A 15928-nucleotide genomic window follows, 5' to 3' on the forward strand; every position below is an offset into this window, starting at 1 on the left:
GTGCATGCTCTCTCCATCTTCCTCTCTCTTGCACACATTCTTTATGCACTATGTCTCTATTTGTCTCTCTGTCTCTCTCTCTACCTGTCTAGGTCCCTCTCTCTTTCTTACTGCCCTCATCCAGCTTTATCCTTCCCCTAGGGGCAGGGGAAGGGTTAGACGCTCAATATCATGTAATCATATGCATGCATTGTGCAGTTTTCGCCCCTTTATCTGTAACTATTCCATAATAGGTGCATTAGAAGATAAAAATCAATGAGCTCAATTGTCAGGTGTTTACCTCAGCAGACTCTAACCTAAAGCCCTCATTACAGTCTATGAGTGTGAGATTCGTGGAGGGAGGTGAGCTCAAAGAGCCAGCTAATCCTAAAGAAGCTGGAGCTCCACAGCAGAGCTTGGCAAAAGAGGCTCAAGGGAAATGCTTTGCCTGGGAGCAGTTTTATTCTCTCCACAGCTCTCAAGGTTACATGCTGCTAAAGTCTTAACCTTTGTTGTTTACTGCCACTCCCTCCCTCCTTACACCTCTTTTTATCCTCATTTTCAGTCATTGCACTCCTCACCATTGGTAGCTTCTAAACTGAGTAATTGAGGGACTGAAACATGTCATTATGTTGCAATCACTGTAAGTCATGGGTAAAAGCATTCAGACAACACACAATGCAAATATCCTCCCTTTTCAGGAGAACTGCATTGGGCTGTAGATGAATGCCTATGGATGCATAAACTTGATCATCAGGCTCAAAACATGAACATGGGTGAGAATTCAGCTGGGTTGGGAGTCTATTCCACTTACAATGAGTCCATCCAAGAGATGATCTGCAACTTCAAAACTAAAGCAGTATTTTCATCTGTCCTGAGAATAATTGAACATCTGATTCATTTCTGGAATGGACACTTTATGTGGAATTGAGCTCAAGGCGGCAATGCAGGTGTGGATATGGCAGGATGTTTTGTATTCAGTGAAGAATAGATAAGGCTTGAGGTACCTGTTCTGTGTTTTCATGAGCAAAGAGAACTCTGCTGGAGGCACATCAAGTTTAATTTAGGAATTTAATTTCCGCACACAAAAGAGGTCAGGCAAGGAGGAACAAATTGACAGACACAGCAGGCAGGCACTTGTCATTTCTTCCAAATGGCTTTTAAAGAGAAGAAACCCTTTTGGCCCAGGTGTGTCAGGTTGAAGGGTACTTCCCTATGTGATTGGCTGTGTTAAGCTTTTAGTATTGCCCATTGAGTGTTGCTGGCCCGCAGGACAGCTGGTCAGCATGTTCACAGGTCTGAGGCTGGGCCAAACCCTGCCTTAATCAGAAGTAAATAGATTCTCGAGTGGAGGACTGGCTGGGGCATCCTCGCTGGAGATCACTGGGCTGTGGTTGACTGGGCAGTCAACCCAGGAAACTGACAGCCAAGTCAAAATGGTTGCTTTCTGGGAAATGGTCCACTAGGACACAGTGTTGTAACTGATTGTAATTTCTGATTGTAGGCTCTCAATTGGACAAACAGAAAGTGGCACAACCACCTACTGAGCTTCTGTGATCCTCAGCCATACTCAGTCTTTATTTATAGTGAACTGGATTTGTATTTACAGTGTAGTTACTTCAGCAGTTCAGCAAATTACTATCAATAGTTATCAAGAGAGAGCCAACTGATATTTTGTTAACTATGAAAATATTCTAACAATTATTCAAAAATGTCCCTACTATATTCTATTACTATTTACTACTACTCAACTTCATTTCCCCACAGGGATCGTTTAAGTTTCTTCTTGTCTTTGCCATGCCCTTAAAGCTTGCCTCAGAAATACTCTCTGGTAATAGGATCAAGCATTTTGGGGAGTGGTTTATTTTATTTTGGGGGTTAGAAGTGTCCTTTATTTTTTTTTTTATTTAGGGGAGCTGCTTGTGATTACCCCCTTTTGGTCAAATTTTGAAGTGTTCCTGGCAGGTTGCTTGTTCCTTTGCCTGCTCAGCGGCACCATCAGCAGAGGGAAAACAGTGAGGAGTGAGGAGAAGATATGGTCCATGTGGAAAAAAATGGCCTTTGATTTTGGTTTTGAGCTCCCTGCGGCTGCCTCTGGGTTGGGGACAGATTCGGCGCAATACTAAGCCTGGTAGCAGCAGCACAGAGGGGGCCGTGGTTCCCTCTCTGCCTGGCTGTGTCATGACTGGTTTCAGACTAGATTAGGAGACATGCTGGCAGGGTTGCTGGCTGGCTGGCTGACAGGCTGATTGATCTTGGGCCAGCTGTTTGGATGCCTCACCCTGCACACTGAGCTTCAACAATGCAGCATTTAAGCATGCCTCTGACATGAAAGAGCACCATGGGGTAGCCTTTCTGATCAGATCATTTACATACCAGTTTTTTTTGACAGACTCAATTTTAGCACAAATGCCTTGATTTGACAGCTAGGCCAATGGGATCATGCGGCTGGTATCCAGTGATGAATAGAAACTGAATAGACCACCCTATTTCTGCCACGCCATCTGCCATGGTGATTGTAGATGGCTGTAACTTTAAGCGAGACGTGCTCCTGCCTATCTGGTTGTGGGCTAAGCTGGTAGTAGAACACAACTGTTCAAACACAAGCAGAGCCTGATAGTCAGGTGAAAATCTTTCAACTTAGGCTGAAGTGACTCTCATTTTTCTTCAATTATAGCGCCATCCTCTGTGGGTCAAGAACATTTTATGACCATTTACTTTTTAAACCCAACACATACCTCGAAAGATGTATGGTGGTCAGTCTAAAAAATAAGACTGCCCTTCTTCATTCCTGAAGGCATTTGGGAGATACAGGGTTTATACTTTGCTGCAATGTGTGGCTGCTGCCATTCTGCTCTGGCTTGAGGTGTGAGGATGAGGTGAAATATGATGCCAGACTCAAGGATGATGATGAGAATGTGGAGGCAACAACCACAAGCTCTCCTCTAGCTGACTGAAAGAGGCCAGTGTCCTGAACATGCTGTACTCTGCTACCGATAATTGCTCTTTGTACAGTTTCTATTCACTCCTCTCATTTGGAGCTTTAATTCTCTCCCTCCTGGTCTTGATAGCTTTCCTGTGTTCGTTTCTTTGAGCCAAGCAGATGTGTAGTGCCCTCCACTTATGTTATGATTCCACATAATGGTGACACTGACATAATAGCAGTCTCTTATTCCTTTTTGGTTCTTTATAAAGACGTGCCCCACCACCACCACCCACCCCACAATCCATGCCATTGCCTTTTCTCACCAATCTATTTTTTCTGTCCTTCCCGCTCATTTAATTCCTTCAATTTACCAGTCTATACGTCCCTAATAACCAATATGGGTGTTCTCTTACGTTTGCTTTTGCTCAGCTTTTCAAAGTTTGTATTAATTGGAATTTAGTTTTAACTAACAGAATACCTCAACGCCGCAAATAGCAGACGCTGCTTTGCATTTGATGCCATTTTTTCCCTGTCTTGTTCCAGAATTCTAAAGCCAACTTTGACATGATACCCGAATGAATTACTTCCTCTCCAGCTGCCACTACTGGCAGCACTATTATTATAAATGGAGCAGTTTATCAGTGTATTTCCTTTTGGAGTCATTCCCTTACATCCTTTTCATTTTACCTGTCATAAACTTGTAATAGGATTCACAAATATGATAGCCTGCATGTGCATGGTGATGGGATGGGAGCGTTCTTAAAAGAGTGAATGCGCTGTGTTACATTTCCCTTTGATATGTAAATAAGATACACTGACTATGCCACAGCCTGGACAGGCAGGTGTGATGACTTATATCTTTTAATTTGATTTAACTTTACACAGATCCAATGGCATGTATTACCGTGATATATAGTCAAGACAATCAAAGTTTTCTTTGTCCAAACTGAGACACTGAGGGTCTATTGCTTGAGGCAGCTGATGATTCACTGTTCTCTATATGTGCCTATCTCCTAGCTCAAGGGTAGGTTACCATGTGTCATACTGTATGTCAAGTGTCTGCAGACCCAGCTAAAGATAGCATTAAGCAATTTCACTGATTAGTTTCTCTCTTCTGTTCCAATAGATGAATATATCTGGTGTGGCTGGTTGGAATGCAAACCTGCATAGTGCTGGCATTCCATGGCTTATATATGTGCGGGCAACTTTTACTGGATGCCAGTGATGTTCAGTCCTGGTCCATGGGACCCATAGCCCTGCTGGCTTTCAATCTGATGGAATATTTTACACAATATACAATATTATATATATTCAATATACAACTACAATATTTTACATGCAAAGTGCAATTAACTGTAGTCCTAACTGTAGTTTAAAAAACTACAGTTAGAGTCTGTTGGTGGTGCTAGACTGAGTCATGGACTCACCCAAATTGGCAGGTTTTGTCCTCTAGGCAACATGAATGTTCTCACAAAATTTAATTGCTTATAACCACCACTACCACTGTTACAACATTTTGGCCTGTTGGTGGCGCTAGAGGTCATGGAGGCACCAAAGTTGACTTGTATCATCGAACCAACATGAATGCTGTAACCAAATTTCACGGCAATGCTTCAGTAGTTTCAGGAGCATTAGTGTACATGATACAAAAAAAAAAAAAAAATTGGCCTGCTGGTTGCGCTAGAGGGAAGATCACGGGGTCTCCAAAATTGAGAGGTTTCATCCTCTAGGCAACATGAATGATGTCACCAAAATTAATGGCCACTTAGATCTGGGGATATGCCCCTCTGGGCCTAACCGCTGACTGACCGATAGACCAACATGGTGACATATGGGCCCCTGTGCCCCAGCGGGGCAAAAACAATAATCTGGGTCCTGGAGATCAAGACTGAAAAACACAGCTGTATGCTGTGAAGGGTGGGATGAAAAGGTCTCACATTTTGAAATGGAATGGAATTCCCTTGTTATTGCTATTTAGGTCAGCATTCATGAATGGTGATTTTACAAGTATTCTTAACATGGCTGACAGAGAGTGTTTGATAAAACAAAATATGAGACTTGGAAAGCTGAAGTGTTGCCACGACAATTGTTTCATTTTGTTTAACATTATAAATTTATGAGTTTAATCCAGGGTCCACATGAGGGGAAAAAATCCATAGCAATCAGCAAAATTTCACAAGACTAATGTTACAGTAGATATTGAGTTGGGCACGGCACAAGAACTCCAGGAACTGGGGTGAAGGTAAATGATAATGATGATGAATTCTGGCAAAAAAATAAAATAAAATAAAATAAAATTATAATTGTTGTTAATCTTCTTTGTGAAGCCTCCTCCATTCATCCATTCATGAGTAAACGAGAACACTTGTAACACTTAGGTCTACATGGGTCCAGGCCAAAGTCTGTCTCACAGTATACCTCTTCACTGATGGGTAGCTACATAGTTTGGAGAGCTAGCACTGAGATAAGTCCAGCTCCCTGAGGACCATCTGGGTGATAATCACTCGTTACATTTCCTTCACTGAGTTATTTATTTCAATCCATTCACACAAGGATTCATAATTTTTTTAGGTGCCGGTGGTTATATTTAACGTGGCTTATGAAATGTCTCCAACAATGAGATATTTTATTGAACAGTAGGCTTCAGTGCATCTGATTTTGGTTTTGCATCTTGCTTTGATAGAGTCTGTAATCTCACAGATCAGTTAATTGCAACATATTGATACTACCACTGTTACTGCTACTATAGCTAATATAATTCCTAAGCATTTCAATATGTGGAATTGTGCTCCCCCTGTAAAGAATGACTTCTGTGCTGCTGTGCAGAGTCCTTTCTAATGGGGTCTGGGATAAGAATGGTAATGTGTTAGTGTTGGCAGTGGCGCAGGCCATGTTTTTGTTTATAAATAGCTCCAGCCAGCATTATTCCACTTGCAGTCGTCCCATAATCATCAATCACTCCTGCATGCTATTCGACTTCTCGTGCTCACCAGAGAGAAGGTGTGTTGTGAGCTGTGCCCTTGCACCTCTACCCGTACAAGTACATAAAGTAGAGAGTGGTGAGTGGGACAGAGCTGGGAATCAGGGAAAAAGGGGGGAAGGGTTGTGCTGTGAGTGAATTATGGCACCTTCACCACCCCAGAGTCTGTTCAAAACCCTCCTTCCTCAGCTTTTCAGGTCATCAGAGGCATCCCCACTCTCCATTTTACTTTCTCTGCACACACACGCACACACATGCATGCACATGCACACACACCCCCCCGCCACACACACACCCTCCACACCCCTGATCAGAGGGCCAATAATGTGATGGAGTTAGGGGGTTGGGTGATGTGGGATGTGTCAGAGCACACAGAGCACAAATATTCACTAGGAGAAAGGAGAGGCTTAATCTTTCTCTCTGTCTGTTTTTTCTCTCTTTTTTGGAGGGGCTTTGCAAGAGGAGCTCACGGCATTAAAAACACTGCAAGGGAAGATCCCAAAGATTATCCCAAAGAGATGATATGGGCCATTTTGTACACTTATGCACATGCACACACACACAAGCAACTGGAAGCGCAAATGTATTCTGATCTCGTCAACCATTACAGAAAGATTTTTTTTTTTTTTTTTTTTTGGAACAAGCACATTTTGTAGCCTACAGACTTTTACTTGACACTTAATGCATGCAAACACACACTAATGCCCCCCCCCTCCCACCACCACCACCACACACACACACACACACACACACACATACAGAATATCCCTTTGTCAATCCGTCTCTGAAGTGTGTACATACACGTACTCTCTAAAATCTCTTCCTCCGGTTACCATGGCAGTTGCAAAAATACAGTAGAAATCAAGCTGATGTTAACAAAATGGTTATAACTATTGCAGTGCTAAGTCCTGTGTGTTACTTATGCCCACCTATGTGTTTTTTCCAGAGTGGGTTTGTCTTTTCAAGATCTCTTTCTATCAACTAATCCTTTCACCAGACACGACTAAGGACATGAAGGACACTCACGTGGTTGGTGATAAGCAACCCTTTGATTGGAAAAGAAAGAGCTTAGCTGTTAATGCAGCAATAACCTCCTGCTATAAAAGTTAAGGAGATCTCATTTTGTTCAAATTGTAATCAAAATCTTCTCTGTGCTGTGAAATTAATTTTACACTTATTCAAGGCAACCCACATGGGGAGTACACCCATTTTACATCCACATTTGCTTACTGCCTGCGTCTCCCTCTCCCTTCTTCTCCTCCTATTTCTCTTTAAACCTCAAAGCCTGATACGTGTAAGCTGATTGTCAACCTTACCTCCCGAAGCTCCTTGGCCACATCCTTGAGCTCTTTGAGAATTCCTTCCAGCTGGTCGATAACCATCTTCATGTGGCTGCGGATGCGTTCTCTCGGGCTGGGGGTCTCAGAGGTGTCCCGGGCCGGAGCTCTGCTGAGGGACATCCTTTACAGGGCGATGTGGGGCCAATGGCCAATGGGCTGAGGGCGTGGGGGAGCCGAGTCGGGGTCCATGTCTTTGGCTACAAGGAGCCTCAGTGCTACTGATCCGAACAGGGGCCCCGGCCACGCAGGGAGACCTCAACATCTTAAAAGCACCTGGGCAGCCAAAAGACCTTGCCTCGCCCACACGTTTGCCACACGGTCACACTCTGACATCCATTCTTTCTAGTTGATGGTTCCAAAAATGAAGAGAAAATGAGCATGGGTGAAGTCGCACACAGTAAATCCACAGAAAACAAAGAGGCAAAATACATGGACTAAAGCTAGTATGAAACTCTTACATAATCGTGTTGAGCCAACTCATCTCATGTGTCAGTATGCACGTTTGAGTTTGTTCCCGAGGAGATGCTATTTAAAACGCTTCTCTATATGGGAGAGAGACTTTTTGCTTCTTCCACTTGTCCTATACAATCTTTTTTAGTTGTGAAACACAGTGACATAACGGCAGGCTACTGTACAAAGGTAAAAGCAACAAAACTGTCAGTCCTAACGAGCAGAGATTCATTTTGACCTCTCCTGTAGAGCGAGATAGCCAATGTAGATAGAAAAATAGAACTTCCAGCAGTAGCTCAATTTTCAAAATGATTTCTTCTACATTATTGGTGGCCAGCAGGGACACGCTTTGCCTTCTAAATATTCCCTCAGTGAGGGATACTGTCTTTTAAGGGAAAAAGGACAGATTCCTTTGAAAAGACGGGATATTCCTTTGTACAGTGTTGCGTCTCCTCCTCAGGAGGAAAAGAAAAACACAGTGGACTCTCAATAGAACCAGCTCACATCAGAACTAACTTCTCCACAAATCCATTTTATCTGCAGATGGTGACTGAAATGTGTCCTTCATCTCTTGTCCATGAAAATGAGGAAGGTAGGCGGCAGGGTGTGGATCTTGTGTTTCTCAGAATGTCCACAGCTACGCTTATTCCAGGTGGCAGGGACCAGAATCAATTGATTTCTCAGCAAGAGGACCATGACTTGTGATGCAAATTTGTTGAATAACAAATAATCATGGTGATGATGACACAGAGTGTGAGGGTCTAGGCTTATAAGCACCTTCCACAGGAATTTGGGTTGCTAGCTTGTCTTTTATCCCCATGCAACACCATTCTTCCAGTCCTCTCGCAACTGCTGACCCACACCAGTCCGCAGGGGTGTGCCCAAAAACCAAGGGAGCAGAAAGAGAAAAGGATTCTCTTCTCTCTTTCAGTTGTTGCTAAGGGAACCCAGTCTGCCTCCTTGTGCTGTGATTGGTTAATTATCTCACTTCTTAGCTGTATACTGTATGTTTCCTCTGTGGACTCTTTTCAGAGGGGCAGAAAGCTCTGTGCCATCCAGCAGGACGAGATAAATCCCATGAAAGCTTCACAGTGGAGCACCAGAGAACAATCAAGGGAGAGAGCTGCTCGCCAAATCCAGGGTGATGCTACTGCCACAGGGTATGCTGACCAATCACACATGGCACCTGGACAGACGGGAAGGAAAACAATCGCTTATTCTCTTGCGCTCTTCCTGTCTCATCCTCTTTCTCTATTTCTCTATTTCTCTCTCTCTCTCTCTCTCTCTCTCTCTCTCTCTCCCTCTCTCTCTCTGTCTTTCTATCTGTGTCATGTCGACAGCACTCTGAATAAAGAATAACAACAAAATGAGGACGAATGAGAGGGAGGAAGATGCACAGGACTAAACTGCAGTGATGGAACTTGATGATTTTTAGCTGCTCTTTGAATGCAAAATGCATCACTTGCTAAAGCACTTGCTCCACCTCCATGCACAGCACACACATACAAATATACACATTGACACATACAGACTCACCTTCTCTGGACATCAATTGCTGTTGCTATGCCCAGTCCTCACTGTCCATGCACAGCAGGATCATACAAGCTGCACACAACCTGCTGGTTCTTCAGCAGTCCCAGTCTCTCTGTCGCACACACTGACATCTTCTCACCACCTTGCTCTCTCTCTCTCTCTCTCTCTCTCTCTCTCTCTCCCTCTCTTTCTCTCTCTCACACACACATGCACACACACACACCTCTCTCTACTTCTCTCACACCCTCCCCTACTTACTGTCTTGACAGAGAGAGGAGCTTCTATCAGCAGGGTTATTTTACTCCGAAGCTGTAGCTCATCAGAGGTGTAGAAGTGGAGGATGGAGCTGGAGGAGGAGGAGGAGGATGAGGAGGCAGGAGGCATGAGATGGGAACGATGAATGGCCCTGAGGCTGTGGATGAACAGGAGTCAGAGCAGACAGGAGAGCTCCTGCTTCGGATTCGGATGCTGTTGCTGTGGCTGCTACCATCGCTCAGATGACTGTGCTGCTGAAAATAAGCCACCCGTCATCCCCATCAGCATTGCCCGCATCAGGAGGCAGCAGACAGAATGGCTGAGCTGCTCAGCGGCTGTGTGCAGACTTGTGAACAGGAGCTGTGTGATTCCTATGACAGCTTCCCCTCTCTGCCTATCTGCCTGTTTTCTCCCACCCCCTTCCCGTCTCTCTCTTCCTGTCACTCTGGTTCTCTCTCTTTCTCCGTCCCCGTCCTCTGCCCCTGCGCCCTCACTGTGTCCTCGCTGACTGCCGGATGAAGGGAAGCTGATGCCAGAGTTTCGTGGGGCTCAGGCTCCTGCCAGCACCACTCGGCTCCTCTGCTCCACTCTATGGAGGAGGGGCTAGGTGTTTTAAAGGCACAGTGCTGCAGCTACACTGTATAGTCCCTCTTGTGTCTTATACCTCTCCTCCTTTCCTCGTCTCTCCTCTCCTCTCTTTTCCTCTCCTGTCGTCTACTCCCTCACTATCTCCTCTCACTCTGCCTATCTGTCCTCCCTCACAGGTCTATCTACAGTGTTATCTCTCTCTTAAATCAAGATGTAGCCTTCCTGTGCTGCCAGCCAACCAGTCTCAGGGGACAGGGTGTCCAAAAATCCCTGGCTGTTGCATCATTAATATACAAAGCAGGTTGGTGTTTGATGACCTCATCTGACTGAGAGACGGAAATAGGGAGGGAGGGCCCACATGACTTTTCCTCCCCGTCCTCTTCATCAGGATGTTTTTTCAATACAAGACGCAGCCCCGCATAAGCCCACCAGAGGCAGTTACCCAAATATGAAATCAGTTTTCTAAAGTAGATAATGCAACACTCAAGCAAATTCACAACAAGAAGTCCTTGCTAGGCTATGCATGCAGGTTTCAAGGCGCTTTTGGTAGATAACTGTGCTTAACAGCCAGGGGCATGGTGCATTCTTTAGCATAATTGTACAGAGAAATGCAGAGTGGATTCAGGTTAGGTGGATCTTCCATACAGATGAATTTGTTCGGGGGGTCCTCTGTGGTTTCTACCTGGATCACAGATGTTACGCTGACACTTTAAGGCTAATTGGGGGAATAATATTCTGCAGTGCAGTACAGTCTCCTTTGCATGTTTTCCTTGATTAAAAAATGGTCAAGTTTTTTTTGTGTGTGTGTGTGTGTGTGTGTGTGTGTGTGTGTGTGTGTGTGTGTGTGTGTGTGTGTTAAATTTTTTCATCTTATGTCACATTTTTAATATGCTGTTATGTGTTACAGTGTTGAATTCATTAGTGACTGTGGATGCTGACCTGGGGAAGTTCAGTGGGTTCCTTGTTTTTGCACTCACACATGGCTGGTATAGCATTGCATAGAGAAGATGCCTATTGTAAAATGCTCTCTGCAAGAAACAGGTGTCCTTGAACATGTGTTTCCTTTTCAGCTTTCTGCTTAGTCTCTCTGCACATATGAGAGGCTCCTTTCTCAGAGCCTAGCAACAGTTAGTACCACAGTCTTGCATGATTTTTTTCTTTTTGATGTTGCAAAATCCCTTTTATTTGGATATTTGTGGTTTATATTTAATAGAGCAGTTCCTTAAAAGAAAGTATGTATACTAAACAACCTCATTCTGGGAAGCCCAAAGTATACAGTACAGATAGCTCTATGTCAGCAATGCCTTCACTGGAATGGAATTGTATTATTTCTCAGTGTAAAATATTTTTATTTAATGGTAAGGTCATCCCGACTAGTGGGTTTTACTAGGAATCTGGAGTGGGTCCAGGAAAATATTGGTTCCACTTAATATGTCTGCCTTGGATTTATTGTGCCATGCCGTTTATAGAGAAATTTTATAGAAAGTAATATATTCCTGGTTGGGCACAAACAGACATGCACACTCATACAGAGACAAACACACATGTACAAATGTTCTCATATGCACACACAGGTGCACACACATGCACTGTCTCCAAACACCTATCAAGTGCACACACAGACACATACTTAACAGCAACAGACTGCCAATCCTATCCCGAGAAAACAACACTGGTATTTTGGCTTCATAAAAAGCAGAGAGACAGGAGAGATTTTATGGACATTGTTTACCTGCCACTAAATTATCATACTCTTATTTGATACTGGAAGGATCAAGGATCTTTTTTACTACTGTTCTTTTTTTTGGCTGCCTTCCCTACAGCTTCACAGCCCCAAACACAGGATGTGTAAAGGATTATTTATTTCTCTAATAAATGGTGAGAGATGAGAATCAAGGATCAGTACTCTATCCTGCCTGTCTCCCACACAGCATCCACACATATAAGTACATGTCAGAGTAGGATGAACTTCTTAGGTTTAGATTTAGATTATTTGGGATAGTAAACATGCTTATGCAGCAATTTGATGTGTATGAGAAAAGCAGGGACTGTAAACCACTAAATGAAATACACCACACCTCACTCAAAAGAAGAAAACCTATGCAAATATCGTCAAAATCTGCCATATTTGTCCCTTGTTAATCATAAAATCTGAGTGTACAACAAAGTGCCTGAATAAATGTTGAAAAAGGGTAAATAAATAAATAAACAAACCCTTGAAAGGCCCTTTAGTATGCATTTGGCTTGGGCCAATATCCAATAATATCAGCTGTTGCCATATCTGCAGCCATTATAACAGTGCCTAAAACTGTGTGACCTTAACAAGACAAAAGTAGAATAATTATTAGAGACAAGTCTTGTGCACAGTGTAATTATTTTGATGGGATTATTCTGAAAGGTGTCAGTGTCACTTTAATATTTGGTATCAGTGGATGCAATTCTTTACTGTCCCGTATAGATATGCCAAATTTAAATGAATACTTGTCTGGCTTGGCTAGGTAATTTTGATTGCAAATATGCAATACATGTACATAAAACATTTAATGTAACAAGTATTAGAATAATAATTAACAATTAATAAAATAAATTGATATTTCGAAATGTTGGGTTGGGTGAATCATCAACCCCCCAACAACAAAATATATCTATATCTGTAGGAGCTGCCAAAAAGCACCTGCTAAAATCATTGACTCTAGCTCTTCTAAATCTCATGGAAGGATCTGGAGGAACAGTTTTACCTCTGCTCCTAAGGCTTAGATCCCCTCCCCCTCCAGCAATCCATTGCGCATTCTTTACAACTAATCAGCTCTCATTCACTCCTCAATACCCCATTCCCCTGACTGTTGCTTCAGAAAGCTGCATAGCACACAGAAGCTCTTTCCCTCTACAAGGAAATTTTGCTCTTCTGTTCTCATAACGAGCACCCTTTCACCACAAAGGCGAGTTGTAGACCAACAATTTGAAATGCCCACCTCCTTTCCCTTCCTCCCACAGTCATAATCTTATTTAATATCATAGCTATCCCCAACCCCACTCTCACAGAGCCACCTTTGACTTGAGAATTGGGAATTCATTCACATAAATGCCTGACAGACACCCTCACCCTCTGGATATACCTAGCTTTTCCTGAACTGTATTAATATCATTACATACAAAAGAGAGGTGAGTGACTCTTGGGATTTGAGAAGGATAATACATTAATTAAAAAAAAAAAAAAAAATCAGATGCAATTGCTTCATGTTTCCAAAGGTTTTTTTTTTTTTTTTTTTTTTCTTTTAAATCAGTGAGATTTAATTTTAAACAAGATGGTGCTCAGAAGAGCACAAACCCTGCCAACATTTAACACTTCTCCCTCTAGCAAACTGTAACTGCTGTAAAAGTGTGTCATTATTAATCATTTTGTCCTCTTGGTTTGATTTTTTTTTTTTTTTTTTTTACATAGCACGAGAATGGAATATTGTTTAGCAGCCAACTTGGAGGCCATACATGTAGGACTTTCCAACTAGCACTACAATGAATAGTTTTGGCTAAAAAGTCAAATCAAATGGTGTGGATTCCACATCCCCACCATAATCTCATCAGCTGTTTGACTAAATGTGAGCCAAATGCAACTGTTATGATATCTCACTAACAGTGCAACATCAAACATAAACTGACCCTCCAACTTTCTTGACAAAGCTAAAGGCAGATTATTTAGAATCTGGGGGGATTCTCCCTGTAATTAATTGGCATTATGCTGTTCCTCTCCTGGCCATTGTGGGGCACTGTGGTGTAGTTGTGATGCTTTTTCCCCCCTGCTCTGACACAATCAGCACTAAAATGGGACACAGTGTCACCTTTTTTTTTTTTTTTTTTTTTTTTTTTTTTTTTTTTTTTTTGCATCCTCTTGATATTGACTATTGCACAGAAATGTTTACTGTTACATGACATTACACTTGTGCAAATGGGGGATGCATCTGAATCACAGGAGCATAAGTCACCATTTTGATGGCATTTTAATGGCTGTTAACATCTACTGTGGAGTACACTCAGGCAAAAGAGTTGCATTGATATAGTCTAAATAAACTGACTCTAGGAGGCTCATCACTGGTGTCCCGCAATCCAGTTATTATGGATCAGGGTGAAGGTATTTTTATCGTTATAATATTGTAGTTTGGTGTTGGCTTTGTTCTGACTCTCAGTTGAGCTCCTCCACTGCAGCTGGCCCTGTCTGCCTCTCTTGCTTTGACCCAAAGTTTTTTGTGGAACGAGAGGACCGGATGGCACATCTGGCAGCTACAGTATGCATGGCCAAGTCTTCGTGACCTGCTTCATCTGTCCTGTTGTACCCTTGATTTCACAAAGACCTCCCAAAATGCTAAAGTGCCTCTTCAAAATTTCATTTCATTTTTTTTTTCTCCTTCTGGCAGGTTAGTCTGGTTTCTATTCTTGGTTTATATTCCATTTAAAGTTGCAACACTGTCTTATTTCAACACTTAAGCGTTATTTATTATTATTTTTTTTATGTATCTCTCATATCAAAATTTTTGGTACTGGTGCATTACCTCAATCAGAAAAAATAAGATGTTTTTTATGTGTGTTACACTTCCTGCTTCCTTTGAAAAATGAAATAATTTTTGAATAGTCTCTAATATAATATTGAATTTATTATAACCCATTTTTTCAGATTTTAGCTGGTCTTCACCAACAGCCAATGAGGCGTCCAAGTACTGTAGTAAATTGGAGAACAACAGAGTTGTTGTTTTTTTTTTTTTTTTTTTTTCCCCTAGGCCGCCCGCACATTCTTAGTTGTTCATAAACTGGAAACACCTCTAGACAAGTGGAATATTTTGCAGATTGAGGTGTCCTCGGAGAAGAATTCCAGGTTTGCTAACTGAATGAGTATGGTGTGCGACCAGAGGATTGATTTTCAGTTTTGTGAAGATAGAGGTGTAGCTGATGATGCAAGCTGTAGCAAGATCAACTCTCCACATCATCACACAGCATCATACTGTGCAGTGCACCTGTATGAAATAGGCCTACTTTGTCATAACAATAGGTTCATTGGTATCATTACCCAGTATAGAGGTGTAGAAGTATAGCACGTTTTTCATGTCTGTGGTCTGTAGCAGAGGGAGCAGGGAGCAGAGAGGGCAGCTGTCCTTGGCCCTCTATCTCCTTACAATTGTAAAGGGCCCCACTTTGGACCCAATCTACCAGATAGTAAATGCATTGTTGTTGTTTAGTTCAATATGATGGATAACCTGTTTGTCTCGATAGTGGCAAAAAGTAAAAAGCCAGATGCAACCTATTAGCAATGTCCTGGATTCTTTAGCACCAGGTAGTAGGACCAAGTAGGACCCCTGCCAGGCTGAATCTGAGCAGCTTTGGCTAGTGAGTCCTTACTGTTTTTTTGGCTTGTCCCTTACTGTTTTTCAATAAATAAAAGTGTAAAAAACATTGACCTGAGCATTACAGTGTCAGCAGCAATTTTAAATCAAAAAGTGTCATCTATGACGTCATTGTAATAGCTGGTTGACATGGTGTTTGTCTTGTTAAGTTCAAGCTTGGCTAGTTTGACTATTGAGTTTTTGGGAAGTGGGCATTATGATGTTACATTTGGACATAGCCAGCGACTACGTGGATGTCATTACCTTTTTGCTGGATTGGATTACGGTTCAATCCGTGGCAGCCGCTGGATTAAGGCGCCATCAGTAAGTTTTTTCACGTTCATTTGTCATAGCAGGGCAGCAAGGCAGAATGGAGCTACGCTACAAACTATCCAGCGACAGAAAGCTGACAGAAACACTGAAGTAAAGAGAGTGTTGTTATAGAAACAATACAGTCTGTCTATATTGGTGTAAAAAGGCAGGTGTTAGAACGCTGCAGATGACATTC

At 42.5% G+C, this 15928-nt stretch overlaps 1 protein-coding gene across 3 annotated transcripts in view; it reads right to left on the reverse strand.

Moving 5' to 3' along the window:
• The window catches only part of insyn1 (inhibitory synaptic factor 1), a 52615-nt gene extending 42671 nt beyond the window's left edge, over nt 1-9944 (reverse strand). The window contains exons 1-3 of one of the 3 annotated variants that reach the window (XM_030048722.1): nt 9212-9944; nt 7684-8861; nt 7202-7567 (exon numbers count right to left, since the gene is read on the reverse strand). In XM_030048722.1, coding sequence (XP_029904582.1) covers nt 7202-7345 — 144 coding nt within the window. In that variant the 5' untranslated portion in view covers nt 7346-7567; nt 7684-8861; nt 9212-9944. Of the gene's footprint in view, nt 1-7201; nt 8862-9211 lie in introns of all 3 variants that reach the window. The other 2 variants (XM_030048721.1, XM_030048720.1) reach the window with 2 other exon arrangements.
• Nucleotides 9945-15928: the final 5984 nt, after the last annotated feature.

The sequence above is a fragment of the Myripristis murdjan genome, chromosome 3 (genome assembly GCF_902150065.1).
Source record: "Myripristis murdjan chromosome 3, fMyrMur1.1, whole genome shotgun sequence".
NCBI classification, from domain to species: Eukaryota; Metazoa; Chordata; class Actinopteri; order Holocentriformes; family Holocentridae; genus Myripristis; species Myripristis murdjan.